Source organism: Eretmochelys imbricata, chromosome 1, assembly GCF_965152235.1.
Source record: "Eretmochelys imbricata isolate rEreImb1 chromosome 1, rEreImb1.hap1, whole genome shotgun sequence".
In the NCBI taxonomy this organism is placed as follows: Eukaryota; Metazoa; Chordata; order Testudines; family Cheloniidae; genus Eretmochelys; species Eretmochelys imbricata.
Window position 1 is genome coordinate 194,778,694 of NC_135572.1, and position 21,721 is coordinate 194,800,414.

Sequence of the window (21,721 nt, forward strand, 5' to 3'; positions counted from 1 at the left end):
AAGGAAGTTAATGTATGTCGAATAATTTAGTGAGGCTCGACAGATATGTATCATTATATCCCTGTTAATCCTCAAGAAACGTATGTTCTTACTAATAGAACTAGTGATCTCCCACTCCTTTACTTTAGATTTAATAAATAGCAAAATGAAGTATTTTAATCCATATTACTGTCTCAATAGCTACACTTGTTCCTAATCCCAGGGTCTGTTTACCGTCGTGGGTGGGGTTTTCATACCATGGACCCTTGGCCAAACACACCAACAGCGATGATACTGCTATGCCTCGTGCTCGCCAGAGGATTCTGGGAAGGGTTAACTGAGATCATTCTTGTGAATACACCCCACGCTGAGCTCATGTTACATAATAGGAGATCTTCAGTTTGATTTCCACCTTTCAGCCCCCTGCTTCAGAAGCAGAGTTGAGCTGCTTGTGCTGGAGATGAAGTGCAAACGCCAGCATTTAAAAGAGTTTTGCAAAGGACAATTATCCAAATAACTGATCCCTGGGAGCTGCTAGGTTCCCAGTCAGGGGAAGGCTGTGTGCGCATTCTGGTGAAGTGCAGCACTCACACACCATGTTATAAATCTTAACTAATTGTCACAACAGCCTTGTAAGTGCATCTCTGGACTGTAATGACTTAGCAGGACTTCCTCTACAATTGATCTTCCTGGCTGCTGTGGGTCGCCCAGGCGCCTGGCAACAGAACCGAAAGCAAGAAGACTCTCTTTCCTGACAGGGACAGGAGCTTATGGGGGAGAGGGAGAAGAGGAGCCTGAGTGGGAGGGGAGACAGCAACAGGGAGGGAGAAGGGCAGCAGGCTCCCTACTTGGGTCCGGGCCTCCCCCCGCAGCAGCAGCAGAGTTTGGGGGTGAGAGGATGCAGGGGGTTGGGGCACAGGATAGGGTGAGGCTGCCTCTGGGCGGCGCTTACCTGGGGGGCTCCCTGGAAGCAGCGACATCCCCCTCGCTCAGCTGCTAGGCGGAGGTATGTCCAGGCAGCTCTGTGCGCTGCCTCCACCTGCAGGCACCGCCACCACAGCTCCTATTGGCTGTAGTTCCCGGCCAATGGGAGCTGCGAAGCCAGTGCTCTGGGCGGAGGCAGTGTGCAGAGCTGCCTAGCCACGCCTCTGCCTAGCAGCTGAGTGAGGGGAATGTCACTGCTTACAGGGAGTGCCCCAGGTAAGCGCCGCCCAGAGCCCACCTCATTCTGTCCCATACCCCAACCCCTTGCGTCCTCCCACAGCCAAACTCTGCTCCTGGGGATGGGGGGTGGTGGCCTGAGACTGCCACAGAAGCGGCCAGTGCGCCTGGTGCAGGGGCTGTCTGAACTGCCCGAGCCCAGCCGCTACAGAAGTCACGGAGAGTCACAGAATCTGTGACTTCTGTCACAAAAACTCACAGCCTTACTCATTGGCAATGTGCATCTCACCATCTCCTTCTAGAGGCACTCCCACATAGATAATAGCCTTCTACTCCTACCAGTTACTTTCTCAGCTCAAAATGATAGAGAGAAGGGTTGTGGATCTAAAGATCCCAGATCTGCTGGGCACCAAACTCCCTTAAACCCTTTTCAAAATCTCAGCCACTCAGTTTTTCTGGCTGTCACCCATTTAACCACATGATCCTTGAAGCAATCAGAATATGGAAGTGTGTAATGTTTGCTATTGGAAAGTGTCATTAAATGTGGTTGCCTCTCCCCTGGGGCCAAATTCTGACACCCTCACTCTTGTTGAGTAGCACCTCTCTCCAAATGCACCTTACTGCTTTCAGAAGAACGGCATCTGAAGTAAGCTGGTATTCAACAGAAGCACAGGGCAGACTCTGGCCCACAGCAGTGGTTGGCAATGGTTAACAGACCACTTTACCCACTGAGCTCAGTGTGCATTTCTGAGAAGTGACAAGAACTTTTCCTCTACATTTCTTAGGGCCCTCATGGAAAGAGGAGAATCTCTAGATTTTTTTGGTTTCCCTACTGTGATGTACATGGATACCTTGTGTTCTGGTTTTACAGGAGACAGACTGCTCCTTTCACAAGTTGCCAACCTGAATTTGTGCTATGTATACTTCAGCGAGTGTCCACTTAATGTTCTTAAATTGCTTCAATGTTTGCTTTATGATTTTACCTTTAGAAGACCTACAGTATTTTATGTGTGGCCACGCACATACAGGCATATCCATCTCCTTACTGGATCTTCCTCTATGGCTGCATGTGCATGAGTCATTTGTCTTCCAAGGTTGGAATATATTTTGTGCATGTTCTGGCCCTCATTTTGACCAGTTCTGGGACAGAAGGATTTTGGGGCAGAGATGCCCAGAGGCAAAAATATTTTATTAGCCACACTGCTTCCTACTTTTCAGAAATGCTGTATCTGATACAAGTGTGGTTTGCAACCCACATAAATCCTTATGTGAAGCACAAAAAATCCAAAAGAGGGCTATTTCTATCCTGAAACCAACATAAGTATTCCTATCAGCCCAGATCACCGATGGACCCTGCAGTGCTCATAGGAGCATTTCACATGTAACACCTTGGAGATCATCCTAGTGGAGACAATTTTCATATAAACAGCAAAACGCTTCATATCCAAAGTGGAGAGCAAAGTTCTTTGGGTCCTTTTAGTGAAACAGCACGCCTGCTCCCATTTAATGTCAGTAGGAATTGTGGGTGCTTAAAAACCAGGCCCCATCTTTAAAAAAAAATCTTCCCCTCGCATCCGCCCCAGTAAAAATGGTTATAAGTCCCAAATCCAAAAGGCCACATTTATAGGCTTGACACTTACGAGACATTTACACTTTAGCACAAAGTAACCAAACAGCACTTTCTCTTTCACTTACAGAAAACCCTAATTCCAAACAAAGTTTCGCAGGTGTATTCTCTACAACAGTACCTCAGAGTGCTAATATCTAAAACAGCTCAAGGAGTTCCACTCCCTAAACAGACTTGTCCTATCCTTAACTTGGATCTTGGCAGATATGTCAAGGAGCAATAAATTTCAAATATTTTCTAATTTTTGCATCTATACAAACCATATCTGTATTGTTACTATTTTCAGCTTTCGGTTAAAAATATTTTCTCTGTTCTGTGGCCAAACATAATTTTATGTACGTTTTAGAATAGGAATTTATGCCACAGGTCCACATGTTCAAATCTGGGCATCAAAAATCTCACTCATGATATACAATACTCATTATAATACCACCCATGTTGGGCCTATTTGAGCCACCAAATGCACGATTTGGGCCCTCAAATGTACCCTAAATAACAACCAACCTCCTGAAACCTGTAGAGAAATGGAAAAACATTTTTTATTTACTGAAGTCCTACGTAAGTGCAAAATGTTTGTAATATAGTGAAATGACTACAAAGCATTTAAACCTGCTGTGCATAACACAGAGCCCTAATTAACAGGAATAGACTATAATACCTTGAACGTATGCTAGCACTTGCAGCCCTTTCAAGATCAAAATTTACATATGACCAATGTAGTTGTATTATTATTATTAAATATTTACATTGCTGTAGCTCTCAAAGGCCTAGGTCAGGAAAGGTGCTGAGTTGTGCCAGGCACTATACAAACAGACAGGCCAAGATGGTCCCTTTCCTGAAGGGCTTGCAATCCATGGTCTAACAGAATCATTACATTCCAGTACTTCTGTTTTTGACAACAACAATATCTTAATGGGGAGATATAAGAGGTCTCATATCACTGCAGTCAGTCAGTGGAATTATATTGCCACAGTACAGAAGACGCATCAAAATTAGGCCTAAAGCGTGTTCAATGGTCTGAGGAGAGTCAAGCCATGCTGCTCAAACATGGGTGCCATCAAATGTTGGCTAAGATGTATACTACATTAATATAATAATACCTATAAATATTTCTCTTAAGTACTCCTGCTAACTGATTCGTTGGGGACAAGGGAGGAGAAATAGTTACTTACCTCTTGTGCAGTCAGGGCATGTTCCCCTGCTAAAAGCAGCATACTCAGGCCTCCCATCTGCGTAGGATCTGTTCAAGAGTAAAAGAAATATTAAGGTGATTCATCTGCAAGCTGAAAGAACTTACTGTGTGCACTGAAAAACCTCAAAAGGCTACTTGTCACAGATGCTCCAAAGCAAGATGCCACAAAGCCAGCCCAAGAGAATCACAAATAACCATTTCTACATACCCTCTGGGATAGACATTCAAAGCTGTTTGAGGGATTTGATTGGATTTGTGTGCTTAACTCCTCTTTGTGGGGAATTACAATTTTACTGCCACAGGTTCCAAGCACTACAGTGATGGATATCTTTAAAACGGCAAGTGTGATGATCTCATACCAAACATATGCAGAACAGCGCTAATATCACAAATATTTACAATGGAAATGGAAGCTCAGAATGGAGGAGTAACCCTCCCTCAGCTACAGAACAAGGAAAGAGGAGGGACCGCATCAGAGATGAAGCTTCCTTTTAACAAAAGGGAAGCATGTTTGCTTTTTTACTTATTTTTAAACTAGAGCTGAATTTAGTGTTCAAGCATGCCAGGCTGACAGCTCTGGAGAATGTAGCCCTCTATTTATCCATAGCACCAGTACAGCACAAGGCATTTGGTTGGGCAAACTGCCCACATGTCACCCAGCCAATACAATATTAGGCAGAGTTAAAGTAATCTTAAATAAAATAAATAAATAAATCTTAAAAATGTCAATAAATTGACATTGCAATGAACAGTGGCACCATGTACTCACCCTGTGCCTTTTTCAGGGATCTCACAACACTAGCCTTTTTTTACTATTACTACTAATGATTGATATTAGAGTAGTGCCGAGGGGCTCCATTGAAGATCAGGGCCCTGTTATACTAGGTGCTGTACAAACACATAGTAAAACAATTTGTGGCCTAAAGAACTCACAAGACAGATTAAGTGGGAGAGAAAGAAAATAATTATCCTCATTTTGCAGATGAGGTACATCTACACTCAGCCCGGCCTCTGATTCAGGTTTGAGGCCAAGCCCCCCTTCCATTCACACACAAATCAAAATCAGTTTGACTCAGGTCAGCAAGCACTCAAGACCTGGGTCCTAGGACCGTTCTAGGGGGGTGAGCCAGAGCCCGAGTCCTGCTATGTATTAGGTTTAAGCCTCGACATTCTGCAGTGTGGACAGAGGTCAAGTTACAGACCCAAGTCAGAAGGTCTGCATAGTGCAGTAGGGATGCATTAGCATGGCTGAGAGTCCTGGGTCTAGCAATTTTAATCCCACATCTACAATGCAGCATGGATGCTCAAGCAATGGCTTGAAAACACTGAGTCCACAAGCCCAGGTCCCACAGACCTTAGGGTACAATGCACTGTAGACATATCCTGAGGCACGGAGAGATTAAGTGACTTTCCCAAGATCACATAAGCTGTCTGTGGCAGAGCTCAGAATCGAGCCCACATCTCCTAAATTCCTGTCCATTGTCTTAATCACACAACCATTTTTCCTCTCTAAACTTTAACGGCTACATTCACAGGGTTAAGTATTTTTATACTGCATTTACAGATGAGTAAACAGAGACTCAGAGAAGCTAAGCAATTTTCCCCAGGTCACCCATGGAGTCGGCGGGTGAAGAAGGACAAGCTGACTCCCAATGACTGAAGAACACTGCCTGATGCCAGAGTGACTCACTCCAGGCACCAGGTTGGCGTAGAATTAATTTTCTGCCTTACCACAAGGAGCAATGCGAGGAGCCTTTTTTCAGTTTCCCATTTCATTTCACATGCGAAAAAAAAAAGCTTAATGGGGCCAAATTTGGGTTTAAAGTCGTATTAGCCTTGAGAAGAAAGATAAAATAATCCTCAAAGAGGAAATACATTGGCTTGGTGTGGGATTTTTAAGAAACAGTGGACAGAAAAAACTCTGGAGGCAGAAGGTAGGGAGGGGAGGGAAGGGGAAATCAGGCACATGACAGAAGTATTGTCTTGCCAGGCCAAGCTATCCAGTTCTGAAAGCCCTCCTCACCAGAAGAGCATTCCAACTGCACTGACAGACAGCAGTTCTTGTCCTTCCAGTTGGGAGACGTCAAAGCAAAGGAATGAGGCAATTCAGCGGGTGGAGGGGGAACGGCATCCTTCAAATACAGAATAACTATGTGCGCGATAGCCTGGTCCAAACCCTTTCCCTATTTCCAAGCATTTTCTTTTCCAGAAGAAGGTCTTGTTTCTCTTCCTTTTAAATGAGCACCTTCTTAATTATAGGGTAAGATTAAGGGTTTTATTTTAAAGTGTTACTGTAGTTGCAACAGACACCGAAACCATGTATTTAAAAATAAAAATCAAAAGGAGAAAAAATGACAGCTTAGTGGAAAGTGAAAGTTTAATTTGGTGCTCAAGCAACTAAAGAATAGTCGTGCTGCAGCTGAAACAGAGAGCTGGAGGTTGGATAGCTGCTCTTGAGGAGGACAAAAATGCTGCTACCAAGGTTTCAGATTGCAAGATAAAATAATAAAAGGGACAAATAAGATTTGTGTGATAACACACTGCATTATGTTGATACCCTCTTGTGCTTAAGTGTTACTGAGGGCTCTAAGAACAAATTAAGAAAGATAAATAGTTTAATATGGTAAATGCTATTTTAAAATTATTTACAGGTATTCAACAATAATAAAGAGATATCTCTCTCATTATCAGCTTTATTCAGAAAAGAATATGTTAATAGTATAATGGAGGTTGATTTGTGACCTTAACTATAGCTTTCTTTCTTGCTAAAGCTAACAACACGAGTATCACTTTGTTTGCAAATGATGGCTTTTACTAGTACTGGATTATAATGAGATGGAACACTGCAAGAAATGTCCATGCAAGCGAGACATCGTACAGAATGTCTGCCTACTGAACGCATTTAAGCTTTGCCTTATGCCTTATACAAGTAGGGCCCTATCAAATTCACGGCCATGAAAAACACGTCATGGACTGTGAAATCTGGTCTCCCCCCTGTGAAATCTGGTCTTTTGTGTGCTTTTACCCTATACTATATAGATTTCACGGGGGTAGACCAGCGTTTCTCAAACTGGGGGTCCTGACCCAGAATGGAGTTGTACTGGGGTTACAAGCTTATTTTAGGGGAGGGGGGTGTCACGGTATTGTCATCCTTACTTCCATGCTGCCTTCAGAGCTGGGCGGCCGGACAGTGGCCGCTGCTGACTGAGGGCCAAGTTCTGCAGGCAGCAGCGCAGAAGTTAGGGTGAAAATATCATGCCATGCCATTCTTACTTCTGCGCTGCTGCTGACGGCGGCTCTACCTGCAGAGCTGGGCTCCTGGCTAGCAGCCACCACTCTCCAGCTGCCCAGCTCTGAAGACAGTGCTGTCATCATCAGCAGCGCAGAAATAAGGGTAGCATCACGCCCCCTCCCCCCATAACCTTGTGACCCCCCCCAACTCCTAAATAGATGAAATAATGAAATTTATTATTTTTAAAATCCTATGACCGTGAACTTGACCAAAATGGACCAGGAATTTGTTAGTGCCCTACCTATAAGGTACCCCAGGTCAGACATCTTTTAGTAACACTCCATTACAATTTCTATTTTGCTTTAAGAATAAATAAATAAATATATAAATAAAAAAGACACTGCTAGTGACATTGGATATATAGAAGCCTAATGTCAGTGTCAGATATATACCTGACTTAATAATTGGTCAACAATATTGGGGGAAAAAAGGATATTTCTTGTATAGAGAGTACCTTCTTAAAAACCACGACAAATTTTGTACCATACTTGCATTGGTAACTCTTATTAACACCAATGGGACAACTCGTAAAAGGCAACAAGGATTTTCCCCTCTATATTTGTTTTCCTAATATTATTGAACATAAAAGCAAAGAAAACATAAACATGTCAAATGAAATTGGCAGTGTGGGATGTCTTTACACCACGCACTTTCCTAGTTCTAGAGATGCAACGTGTCTTGAAGATGCATGTTATTAATGGAGTACCAGTGGTTTAAAGAATAACTGTCCTTTGCTTTTCACTTCTTCCTATGTTCAGCTACTGTCTGGTTTCCTAGCAGTAATCCATATGGATTTCAAAGCTGGCAATCATGGGGGCAGCAATTAGACATGAATGAGTTTTTGTAAGATTGGAGAAAGAGGAATTGAGCAAGGCTCAACTGGTACAGAGTTGACACAAGGTTTTCCAGTTGGTATAGCAACACTGAGGCCTTTCATGATTCAGTGATGAACTTCTCCACTGTGAGCACGTAGTACTTTCACAGACTACTTTTGTACCGGTGGAACATCTGCTTTTCACTAGTGGGGTGCAACTGTGACACGGCAGGAGCAGAAACCCTACCAACTTAATATGTGACCCACAGACTGAAGTACACTATTCTTAGACAACATAAAAACACTGTGCTCTTTACAAAAGGAGGGAGGTCTGGTGGCTAAGGCACTGGCCTGGAACTCGAACTCAGCACATCTGGGAGCATTAATGCACTATTCAGATTCCCCTGTCACCCAGTCACCCAACTGTGTTGTTTTGGATATATTTACTTCATTCATTTCTACTAAACAAATCTATTCTTAACTTTATTCACACAAGTAGCCTGCTCACATGAGCAGAGGTAAGCATGGGCATAATTAATTGCAGCATTAGGACTGGGATTTGAAAAGCCTTCCTATTACTGCTTATAGATGACTGTTGTTTACTCTAGGGAAGATGGTGGATCCTTTTAATTCAATGTATCAGATCTTGCCAGAAATCTACTGATTGTTTTGTTGCCCAGTTTTAACTCCATCTGCAGAGATTGACTAGCTTTATTTTAAATTCCTAGCCTTAATTTTTCTGGGTTGCTTTACAGCTCTGTTTATACTAAAGGACACTGTAGGGGTTTATTGTGTACAGAGGGGAGGTGGTTTCACTCAGGAGGAATAAGCCATGCGAGCTGCTGATCACGTAATCTCAAGAACATTTAAAGATGGTTAATGTTATTCTTCTGATGTTAAAAGCACAATGGAATGAAGGGATTTACAGTATCTGATGCTGGGCTCCCAAATAACAAGCATCACAAATTATGTAACTTTGAAGCATGACAAACTTCATTTTGAACTACATTTCACACTTCCTTCATGCTGAGGAGCAATTTCATTATGGGAACTTTCATACCATTGGGTTGGGCAAAAATGGATACAAGCTTTTTATCCTTTCAATCCCATCCCACACACAAATTTCCCCTACCCCTTTGTCTGTAAGCTCTCCAGGGCAGAGAGCTTGTCTTTTCTGTCACACACACAGCACAGCCTAAACAAGTTTGAAAGTTTTTGTAACATCCTGTGTAAATGTTGTCTTTAAAAACAAGTGAGGGAGGGGAAAAAAGAGCTTGTTTTGTCCCCACTAAATCCAGTTTGTGCCAGTTTTAGGTTTTGAAGTTGCCAATACTCAAGCACATTAGCGCCTGTATTAATCAAAGACCTGATCCTGAAAGTTCTGACCACTCTGCTTGTTAAAAACCCCAAGTTTTTTTTTAGTAGTTACCAGTGTATCATTTCTGTGTACGTGAGATTGATAAACATTGCACGGTGCCACATGAAATTACAGGAAGAAAATGCATACAATCAATAGTATAATTTTTTGATTTATAGTGAAAAGATCTAGTTCTAATTAACTGATGGTGGTCCAGAACTGCAAAATTTGGATCCAGACCAAAGCCTGCCCCACTTTTAGATGTCAGATCTCTGGCCCTGATTTATGATAGAGCTTGTGCTTAAGTCCATCTCTATTCAAAACACTACATAGCACCTGAACACAGGCTTCAGTGTGGTCCTAAATAGAGGCGCTTACCTGAATTAGGGTCTATAATTGTAACATGGAATGGAGAACATGGAATTATAATAGGCTTGGAATGGAGAAAGCTAGTCTTATTGTCTTTCAGGATAGACTCTCTTAATGTCATCAGTGACAGCGACAATACTCACAGGAAACAAGGACATAAAGCTCACCTGCCATTCCAAAGTTCAGCTGAGGCATTTCTTCAGTCTTTGCCACTTTCTTGGGACTTGGTAAATCTTTTGCAGATTCTGGCGGGAAGGCCCATAGCTTTTTCCTGTTTGTAACAGTGGATGACTGGGTTTTCACAGGTTTGTTTGTTGTAGGGCACCACTTGTAGCCAGGATTTGCCTTCATAAATGCATCTTTGTACTAGACAGGAAAGGAAAAAATAAGTGGTAAGGAAAATATTCAAATCAGACATGGCAATAGGATATTTACAGGACAATGGGAGAGCACCCCATTCACTAGAGTGTTCAATTCAGCATATAGTCTTTTATACTCTTAACTGTGGAGTTTCATCAAAGGTCTTAGTCACATCTCTAAACCTGTGCTTTGAGTTCACTCTGACCACCAAGCCAAACCTAACAAGATGAAGTTATTAAACAGCAGGATTTAAAAATAGTAGAGTTTTTCCCATCCTTACTGGTTATCAGTAGCTGGAAAATAAACCACTTTGGAGATAAGTGTGACAAGATTTCATGGCTCCTTGCTCTGCATACACTTTTTGGGGGTTGGAGGGCAGGGGAAGACGACAACTTTGTCTTTTACAATATTTTAGTTATATTCTTTTCAAGGCCAGGTATATTTGTGAGAAAATAAACAGTTACTTACAGATACTGTCTCATTTTCTGTGACAGTGCATCTGATACTTTGCTCTGAGCTCATAATCAGAATTTACCACCATGCATAGCGATCTTTAGCATTAGAAAGCACTGTGGCTGTTTGAAAACTTTCTATGGCCTTGAACACACAAAGCATGCGTCCAAATTGTTTGGGTACATTCCTAGCACCCGATGGCAGGAGAGGCTAACCAGTCTATGTAGCTTGAAGAAAATTCTGGCTCTAATGGAGTCTGGATTAGAAGATGCTTTATTCAGTCCATAACATCTGACAATAATGTTTTTGTACTAAAACTACTTTTTGGTCTTATTATTAGGGCTGTCAATTAATTGCAGTTAAGCAATTAACTGAAAACAAATGAACTTGATTAAAAAATTATTGGCGATTCATCACAGTTTTAATTGTACTGTTAAATAATAATAGAAAAAACAATTTAAATTTATTATGAATATTTTTGGATGTTTTTCTACACTTTCAAATATATTCATTTCAATTACAACACAGAATAGAAAGTGTACAGTGCTCACTTTTATTATTTTTTATTACAAATATTTGTACTGTAAAAACGAATAAAAGAAAGAATTTTCAATTCACATCATACGAGTACTGTAGTGCTCTTTTTTTTATGAAATTGCAACTTACAAATGTAGAATTATTTTTTTACATAACTGCACTCAGAAACAAAAAACAATGTCAAACTTTAGAGCCTACTAGTCCATTCAGTCCTTCTTTTTGTTCACTAATCGCTAAGACAAACAAGTATTAGAGGGGTAGCCGTGTTAGTCTGGATCTGTAAAAGCGGCAAAGAGTCCTGTGGCACCTTATAGACTAACAGACGTATTGGAGCATAAGCTTTCGTGGGTGAATACCCACTTCGTCAGATGCACGTAGTGGAAATTTCCAGAGGCAGGTAGGCACAGCGGTCGGTGGGTTTTCGGTATAGAGCTATTCTATCTACTACCCAAGATCCACAAACCCAGAAATCCTGGATGCCCCATCATCTTGGGCATTGGCACTCTCACTGAAGGACTGTCCAGATATGTGGACTCTCTACTCAGACCCTATGCCACCAGCACTCCCAGCTATCTCCGTGACACCACTGATTTCCTGAGAAAACTACAATGCATTGGCGATCTTCCAGAAAACACCATCCTAGCCACCATGGATGTAGAGGCTCTCTAAACAAACATTCCACACACAGATGGAATACAAGCTGTCAGGAATAGTATCCGTGATGATGCCACAGCACAACTGGTTGCTGAGCTCTGTGACTTTATCCTCATGCACAATTATTTCAAATTTGGTGACAATATATACCTCCAAATAGTGGCACCATTATGGGCACCCGCATGGCCCCACAGTATGCCAACATTTTTATGGTTGACCTGGAACAACGCTTCCTCAGCTCTTGTCCACCTATGCCCCTTCTCTACCTACGCTACATTGACGACATCCTCATCATCTGGACCCATGGGAAGGAAACTCTGGAAGAATCCCACCACGATTTCAACAGCTTCAGACACCACCATCAATCTCAGCCTGGACCAATCTACACGGGAAGTCCACTTCCTAGACACCACGGTGCAAATAAGTGAAGGTCACGTTAACACCACCCTATACCAACCGACCGCTTTGCCTACCTGCCTCTGGAAATTTCCGCTAAATGCATCTGATGAAGTGGGCATTTACCCACGAAAGCTTATGCTCCAATGCGTCTGTTAGTCTATAAGGTGCCACAAGACTCTTTGCCGTTAAGACAAACAAGTTTGTTTACATTTACAGGAGATAATACTGCCAGCTTCTTATTTAAGTCACCTGAAAGTGAGAACAGGCATTCGCATGGCACTGTTGTAGCCAGCATTGCAGAGTATTTATGTGCCAGATATGCTAAACCTTTATATGACCCTTCATGCTTCGACTTGTAGATTGTTTATCTTTTTTTACAATGCAAATATTTGTAATAAAAATAATAATATAAAGTGTGCACGTTACACTTCGTATTCTGCATTGTAATTAAAATTAATATATTTGAAAATGTAGAAAAACTTCCAAAATATTTATAATAAATTTAAATTGGTATTCTATTATTAACAGTGCAATTAATCATGATTAATTTTATTAATCTTGTGACAGCCCTACCCATTATCAAAATTCGTTAGTTGATTTTTTTTTAAAAACATCACTTTCAGAAGACGATTTTTTACCATCGTAATGTGACGTATGGGAGGTTCAGAGTAATGTGCCCTGCATAATGAACACACTGCCAACATGTTTAAAGGTGCACTGCAAGGCAAAAGACTTGCATTTACAAAAAACTCCATTGTGATATGGAAAGAAAGCATCAAACTTTTTCCAAGAGGCCTTTCCCCTCCTCGTGTTTTTGTTTTTAAATAAAAACAATTAACAATATCAGATCTTCAGTTCCCTCTGGCAAACCCTGGCAAAACAGAAAGTTGATTTGAATGGTGATAATGATGCCACTCAGCTCAGGTTCTACCCACAAATGACATACACTCCAAATATCTTGCCACGATCCTTCAGTAAAAAACAGGAGATGAACACAGAACAACATGTAAAATACACATAGGAAAATAACTTCTGTGAATAAAGTTTGAGGCTGTATCATCAAGGAGCATATATATATATTGTATTGCTTCGCAGTGCACTTTAATATGTTCTTTTTAGTGACTGAGTTTTCTCATTCACAGACATCACTAGAAATGGGAAAACCAAAAAGATGGCAGGGAAAAACGGGTATATTTCATTTGAGGAACGCACTTTACTGGAGAACAGTCAATGGAGCTGGCAACAGAGACTGGGCTCCATGAACAGGTGCTGACGTAAAAAGGCAAGTAGGAATTTGCTAAGCATTGTTCGGATGTCATGTCAGTCTGGAGTTTGCATTTGTCAGTCAAGAAATACCAGATTGGTATGTGAGAGGAGAAAGGGAGGTCCAAAATAAATACATTGTCCATAACTGGTACCTTTTAAGTAGTAAAACTACATATTAAGCAATATGGCAGTGATTTAGAGAATTTGGGGGTCAAGAGAGATGGAGAAGGATGCCCCTTAGAGCATACAATTAAGTATTGCATTTATGAGAGCACACTGATGTGCTGAGGTATAATAATTTTGTAGGGAATATGGAGAAATTAGTGGTTACTCTTTTTATACAGGAATCTGCCTGTGAAGCTCATGCTGAGTGTCATACAATGAATGGCAAAAAGTTAATCTTTGGATTATTGCTGGTGGCTGTTGAGAGTTGTGTGATAATACATCCTCAGAGCACCGAAAAGGCTGTACACTGATTACGACTGGATGCCTTGTGAGAGTCAGAAACATTTATTTGGACATTCTTAGGCCAAGGTAACAGGACTTGCCAAAATAGCAAGCCTGAGGCCTAATTCTTGCAGTGGTAGAACGCCTTTCTGTTTGTGATTCAGGCTGCCCAACGCTTATCAGCACAACTCCGATGGGTTTAGAAAGCCCAGTTCTGTGGGAGGCTACCAAATTAGTGCTATCTATTCCTGGCATGGGAATGAGGTATGATAACTTCAAAGGTATTAGCTGACTATTGGCAGAGGCCAATGATTAAATGGGCATGAAGCCTAAACTATCCTCACCCTAAATTCTATTTGATGCGTGCTGGCAGGATAGCTAGGGACTTTTCCAGCGCAGTACCACGTGCTCCATTCATTCATGTGACATCAGTCCAACCACCTTTCGCACAAAAGCGAAAGCACTGAATTCCCTTTAAAAAATATTGCATACAAACAAAACTAAAGAAAATAAATCCTTTGGCTACGGATGGAAACAGGTAATAAATGTTTTGAAAACCACATCCTCTAACAGAGCTACTCCAGTTCTTTCCCAGATCAATATCCATGTGAACTGCAAAAGCCTTTGTCTTGTGGCAGTATTATCATTGCATGTGTGCTTCTTGTACTTTCATTTCCATCTTAATCTGTCAACTGTCACTGTCCGCCTCCAGATTGGAGCATGGATATGGATGATTCACCTCAGAAAAACAAAAATACTATGTGGATACAATGTGTGAAGTTCTATTTTTATTTATTTGTAGGCTTTCCTATAAATAATTTGTATGTGCTGCTGAACCACATAATCTCTCTGTATATTTTGAACGGGCTACATGTATTAGATTGGAAAATTAAAGAGTGTGGCACCTCCTACTTATTTTTTTTAATTCCACTTGAAGCGTTCATTTTACTAGTGAATGGGCACAACATGAAAATAGCATCATCAAGGGAAGAAACACACACACACACACACACACACAAAGAAACAGCTTTACTTTCTATTGTTAGAACATCAAACCCACTCATGAATCAGTTTTCCTGCTCACACAGTTAAAAGCACAGAACCCCCAATAGCACTAAAGTATATCACCCCACAGGGTTATAATACATCACCTACTCGGATTTATGTATTACAGAACTCCGGGCTATTGCTCAATTACCATCCTTTTTTAACTATTCACAATGATTTAGGAGGCCAAGTAGGATCTGAATGTTTTCTGACAGACACTTAATTCTTTTCTTAAAATAAAACATTTTTAAAACAAAATAAAAATAGATGGCTCCAGACAGTACTGTAACTGGTATGGCCATTCATAGCACAGGATGTTTTCTTGAGGAAAGGTCTAGTCATTAGTTGTTTAATGACTGCCAGCACCTCTTGGAAGAAGCATTAAAAATTTCCATCAGCGCTCCCTTGCTGGCTTTCAGTCAGCCATGTATTGCCAACACCTAGCATTCAAAAATCATGAATCCGGGCTGACACGGACACACAAAAGGAATCATGGGATTGCTTTAAAATAATAAAATCTGGTCTCTATTTCCCTTCTAGGATTTGAGCCTTCAAAATTTGTGTTTTTGGGAAGATGGATGGTCCAGTGGTTAAGGTGCTGGCCTGGCACGTGGGAAACCTGGGTTTAATTCACTGCTTCACCATGGACTTCCTGAGTGAACTTGGGCATGTCACTTAGCCTCTCTATGCCTTAGTTCCCCATCTGCAAAATAGGGATAATAGCACTTCTCTACCTTACAGTGAGGATCAAAATATTGGGACGGGCTTTGAGATCTACTGATGAAAATATAAAAGGAGTACTTGTGGCACCTTAGAGACTAACCAATTTATTTGAGCATGAGCTTTCGTGAGCTACAGCTCACTTCATCGGATGCATACCGTGGAAACTGCAGAAGACATTATATACACACAGAGACCATGAAACAATACCCCCTCCCACCCCACTGTCCTGCTGGTAACAGCTTATCTAAAGTGATCATCAAGTTGGGCCATTTCCAGCACAAATCCAGGTTTTCTCACCCTCCGCCCCCTCCTCCCCACAAACTCACTCTCTTGCTGGTAATAGCCCATCCAAAGTGACCACTCTCTTCACAATGTGTATATTATGGTTTCCAGCTTTCCTCTGAAAACATGAATGCTAGAAATTTAACACACATACACACGCACACACTCTCTCTCTCTTTTTTAAAAGTAATATTCTCACAAACCACCAGGAATGAATCCAGGAGCTTGGACTTTCCAAAAAACCACCAAGAGTGTTGGCAACACCGTGAAGGATATGGTTTACATGTATGTCACGGTCCACACCTCTCCAAGCATATCTAGCAAAACTCCACAGGTGGAGGCATATTATTTGTCTCTTCTCATTTTGATGCTGCTTCCAAAGCAGCCGCAAAACAAGGTCTGAGTCTGAGCTTGTCTGCGAAATAGCTGAAAGAGTCCTCACAGTGAGAAGTGCTCAACTTTGTTGCTGAGTGGCAACAGTCTGCATTCATCAGGCTGTTCACCACAGGAAAGAGGCCAAACAATTCTGCTGGCCCAGATATTGTGGATTCAAAGAAATATTTTAAAACCAACTGTTTTCCAACAAGCACTTTAGCACTAAAGCCCTTTCCGTTTTTTACAAAAAGCTATTTGAAAAATTCTAGCCCAAATATGAAGGGAGCAGTGGGGAGGCATTCTTAAGAGGTGAACTCGATCCCTTTTGTGCATTTGGGTAATTAAAATAGACACACATATTTATGTACAATTCAAGTGACTGGGGAATAAAGACTACCTTTACTGAGGAGAAAATGGCTCTTTCACTCTAAACTATAATGCTAATAAATGGCAGCGAGCACATGTGGTTCTGCCAGAAGTATTTAGCAGCTATTGAGCTTTTGCCCTTGTGCAATAAAAGTTTTATAGTTTAAGTTGAAGCTGACCTACAATGGTTACAGGATACAAATCAAAAGCCTGCCGTCGCTCCTACTGAAGACAATAGCAGAACTTCCACTAACTTCCATGTTTTAAACTAACAAAAATTCCATGTACTCTCAGCATTGTTGGCTAAGATTTTTAAAACTGGGGGCCAGATTTTCAAAGGTACTTAGGAACCTAAAGGTTCAGATAGCTACTTTTGAAATTCCCACTAGGTGCCTCAGTGAGTTAGACACGTAATTCCCATAGAAAGGCAATGAGAGTTAGGCACTCAGTCCGCTTAAGAGCTTTTGAAAATCCCATTAGGAGCCTATCTGTACCTTTAAGTGCCTGAACACCTTTGAAAATCTGGCCTTGGTGCGTATAGCTAGGCTTCTAAGTTCATGTTTAGGTACCTATATAAATGACCCAATTTTCAAAATTGCTGAAGTCCATGAGAATTGCTGGGTGCTCAGCACATCTGAGGAAATTCAGAACAATTATTTAGATGCCTAACTTTTGGCATCCAATTTTGAAAGCTTTAACCATTTGCAGTAAAAATCTTGAGATCTGATGACAGCAATGGTGGAATACCACCACAGTGAAAAGCTTTTTATGATCTATTTCAAATCATAATTTTCTGAAACGTGTCAGTTAGTTTAGATGGCTTCATAATTAGACCAAAAAATTGCAATATGAATGTAATTTTATTCTTTCCTCTTATAGGTCGCCACCTGCTAGCCTGTAAATTGCCTGTCTTTAGGAAAAGGCAAACAACACTTAACACGATTTGTGTTACCCCACTTGAGAATCCCCACAACAAACCAAGCACTAAATAATATGAACTAATAATATTCAAAATGAGGTTTCAGTTGATTATGTTTATTTTATAGTGTGAGCCTGATTATGAAGAGGTACTAAAAACAATTCAGTTGTAGACTATTGTTGCTAATTATTATTGTTGTACTGCACAACTGTTTGAAGAATAAAAATTATACGCTTTATGTCTTCTACACATTCTTGGAGCTCATTTTAATGATCTGAACTCCCTTGGATATACTGTTTCTCTTCTATAGCAAATGCACAATGTGTTCTGAAAGCCAAGAAAAACTAAATCATTACAGGAACAGTGACATATAATAGTATGATTAATAGTTCCAGATCTGTCACTTCTCATGAGTTATGCAATTATTCCCCTCCCAACTCTTACTAAATAAAAGTTTCTTTCAGCAAGAGAAAGAAAGAAAGATTAAATTTACTTATTTTGAAAAAAAGAGTAAAAAACTTTCCTCTTTCCAATATATGTATCATATCTCTTCATTGACTTTTCTTAATTTTTAAAAGCACTGCCTAATTTAAAGTGGGAATGCAGAATAAATTAGGAACTTCAGTAACAGGAACAAACCCATAGTTCATCTAACTTAGTATCCCGTCACAGACTGTGAACAGTACTGGGTGCTTCAGAAATTGTTTACATCTGCTTTATACATTTTTATTTATAAAGTATGTCTATGCCATGTACAGTGCTTGTCTTTCCTTACTATTTCTGAACATGTCCCAAGACAGAAGCTCCAGAAATAAGTAGATCTCCAGAGAGCCATATGATCTAATACAGCTCCCTCAAGATATCCAAACTTCATGTGTGTTTGGAAACAGTAAGAAATGATCCTAAATAATATGCACAAGTTATGGATAACTGTCTCCTTAACTGTCCTAAGGATAGCTCTGACTCAGGCTCCATCTACTGCTTATTCTATAGTCCATGAGCTCAGATGTAGTGTTCTCCTTTTTCATTGCCCCAGCAGTTGCCTTGTTTGATGTCAAACTCCATAGTTCCCCACACAATCCACGTTAAACAACTAATTACTATCTTCTGTTTCGGGCTAAGAAGTCTATCCTATATAACCGGCTACAGTCCAACCCACTCCAACATCACCCCCTCACATTTAAATTGTGAGATGAAAGACATTTTATGAAATGAGAGACTTTTCATGGGATTCCCGCATAAGGGATTTTGATGACCTATTGTTCACTGATTCAGGGATTGGATTCCGCCTTAGCAACACTTGCCACCTGAGCAGTTACACATCAGAGAGAGAACAGTGAATAGGCAAAGTGAACAGTTCATGAACCAATGGCAGCTTAAAAATGATTTGGCCAAACTATTTGGTGAACACTGATTTTATTAGCAAAGGAAAAAAACAGGCTACGTTTTTGGAATTTTGGGTTCAACAAGGACTGTTTAACAGGCTCTATTACCAATAGGAAATGCACAGTTCAAGATAATGCCATCTATCAGTACTGTTGATTAACATGGAATGGACTTTTAATTATGCCTTCCTTGGGCACATGCCTGCCACGCCTTTCTGGGCGGACAACATGCCATTTACATGCTAGCATCATACGAATGCTGTACCATGAGCTCTATGTCCATTGCATCCAGAAGATTACCAAGGACAGGATAGTTTGGATACAAACACACTGCTTCCCTTGCACTCTGATTCAAAATAAAACAAGCATTAGTGACAGTAACACACACCAGCAACCTTAAAATGAAAGCATTGTACAAAATCACAGGGCACACAGTCTTACTTTAGAAAATGGCACTTCAGAGAATTTCTGATATACTATGTACTGTGACACATTTATATCATCATGTTAAATACTAAGACATTATAATGCACAGAAGATAAGACATTTACAGCAGAAATTCTGTTGACAACCACATACAACTGGAACAGTACATACCTCCTTGGCCATGTCAGTGTATTTTTGCTTTTCTTTCGGATCTAGAACAGCCCACCAATCTGCCAATATCTTGGTAGCACCACGATTGTCCAGACGGGGGTGTTCCTGCCGCACAAGGGAGCGATGACGTTTGCAAAATAAGAGAAATGCGTTCATTGGCCTGCGGGCTCGCTGCTCTGAGGATTCATCATCTTCGGTTTCATCAGCATCGTGCTCTAGACCTTCAGTCCCAAGAAGTTGGACCTATTAGCACCAAAAGAGAAATGTTAAAAAAAATAAGTCAGTCCATAAAACATGGATAAGCATCACCTATTATATTAAAATTTGTGCATGCATATATATATATAACTAAAACAATGATACACACATGCCCTTCCCAAAATATGTCTACAGTAAATCTGCCAATGTCTTGTACCTAAGCAGAGGTCAGTAAAAAGCTTGTTCAAGCCAAAGTTTCACTCTGAAACTCTCTTGCCATACTTGAGCTAAGATTAAGAGAGGGAACAGGTGAGGGCCATTCTCTGCCACCAGCCTAGAGAGTTCAGCCTCAGGCACTGAAAGCAAGAGCAACCCATTACATAACTCTCACAATGCAACAATGGAGAAAGGACATCTTAGTTAACTTAGCCTGGACCATGTAGCTTGCAACCAACAATGTGAACGGCCACTGGAAATGAACAGTTAGCTAGCACAGAGGACTGGTGCTATGTAGTCCCAGCAACTCTTTCCCCACTCAAAAGCTGTGTTGCTGTACCACTCCGTACAATAACTAAAAAGTTGCCGAATGCTTTTCAGAGGATAACCCCAGCTGGAACACCACTGTAGCAATTCAGCCTTGAGCTCATAGATGTAAGAGTCCCTGTGGCAAGACCCACCTCACAGAAGACGAGTCAAAGCCACTGGAGCAACGATAGATATAATAGTACTATTGTATAACATGGAAGCCCATTTTATAGTACAGAAAAGTTGTGGAGCAAATATGATGCTGCCAATATAAACTGTATCCGCAAAGGTAAGGTAACACCTCCATCAGAACTCACCCTCACAGCCTCAGTGCATTTCTCTAGTTACTTCTCCCTACCCATCTGCATCACTCTGTCTTATCCCTGTTTGGCCTAAGCCAGTTTGCTCCCAACCTCGTCCCCCACAACACAACTCTATCAGACATCAAGGCGATGTGGATCTGAGTATTAACTGCATCTTGGGGACACTGCGGATCATGATCTCTCCTGTCTTCCCTACCCATCCTTCATCAACCAGGACGAACTGTAAACTTGTGGGACTCCACATGCTGTGTCCCTTGGGATGCTACGCCCCTTGGGAAACAAAACTGAGGCCAGGGTCTGTGAACAATGCCAAAGACAAAGTAGTAAACCGATGAAACACCATCCCATCTGTGCCCATAATATCCCAGAAGAGTCAAATTTTGTGGGCAACAGTAGCAAAAGGTGTTGACAGATCTAACAAAGTTAATGTGGCATCTCACTGACTCCATCACCTGAAGGAGATATTAAACCATGGATATCATTGTCTCTGTACTAAACTCCTTTTTTTAAAGGAGTGCAATAGATTTAAGGCATCTTGTGAAGTCCAGGCCATAAGATATACCACATTCAATTCAAAAGTTTTTGCCAGCATCTTTGTTACAGAATAAGTGTAAAATGGAGAGGTGTATCATATTTTTAAAAGACATGAATGAAACTTTAAAAACTGTAAAATTATTTGCTGAGTATCCCTATATCTCTGCAAAGGCAGACTGCCATTTCTTTTCACTGGCTATATTCATGGTGGAAGAAAAATATACAAAAACAGAATTTGGCCCATCGTCAACAATTTATGGTCAAACTCTCTAAGTTACACTTGTGTAAATGAATATGGAGCTATTTCAGATTATAAAATCAACTAAGAGCTGAATTTGGCCTTTAAAACAGTATCAGTTTCTGTAAGGCCAGACACTGCAATTCACAGGTGCAGTAATAAATTCAATCTTGGTTGTTCATTTTAATCCTGTTGAGTTACCTCGACTATACCTCTGGTAAACATCTTAATTTGAATAATTAAATATATACACTGAAATTTTAAGTTTCCTCAAGTTACTATAAATCCACTCTGATGTTTTT

The 21,721-nt window shown here is 40.8% G+C and overlaps 1 protein-coding gene across 6 annotated transcripts in view; it reads right to left on the reverse strand.

Moving 5' to 3' along the window:
• Positions 1-21,721, reverse strand: part of BBX (BBX high mobility group box domain containing) — a 189,800-nt gene that overhangs the window by 66,002 nt on the left and 102,077 nt on the right. For all 6 annotated transcript variants that reach the window (XM_077821139.1, XM_077821157.1, XM_077821148.1 and 3 more), the window contains 3 exons: positions 19,602-19,844; positions 9,959-10,157; positions 3,940-4,007 (listed from right to left, as the gene is read on the reverse strand). In XM_077821139.1, the coding sequence (XP_077677265.1) occupies positions 3,940-4,007; positions 9,959-10,157; positions 19,602-19,844 (510 nt within the window). The remainder of the gene's footprint in view (positions 1-3,939; positions 4,008-9,958; positions 10,158-19,601; positions 19,845-21,721) is intronic.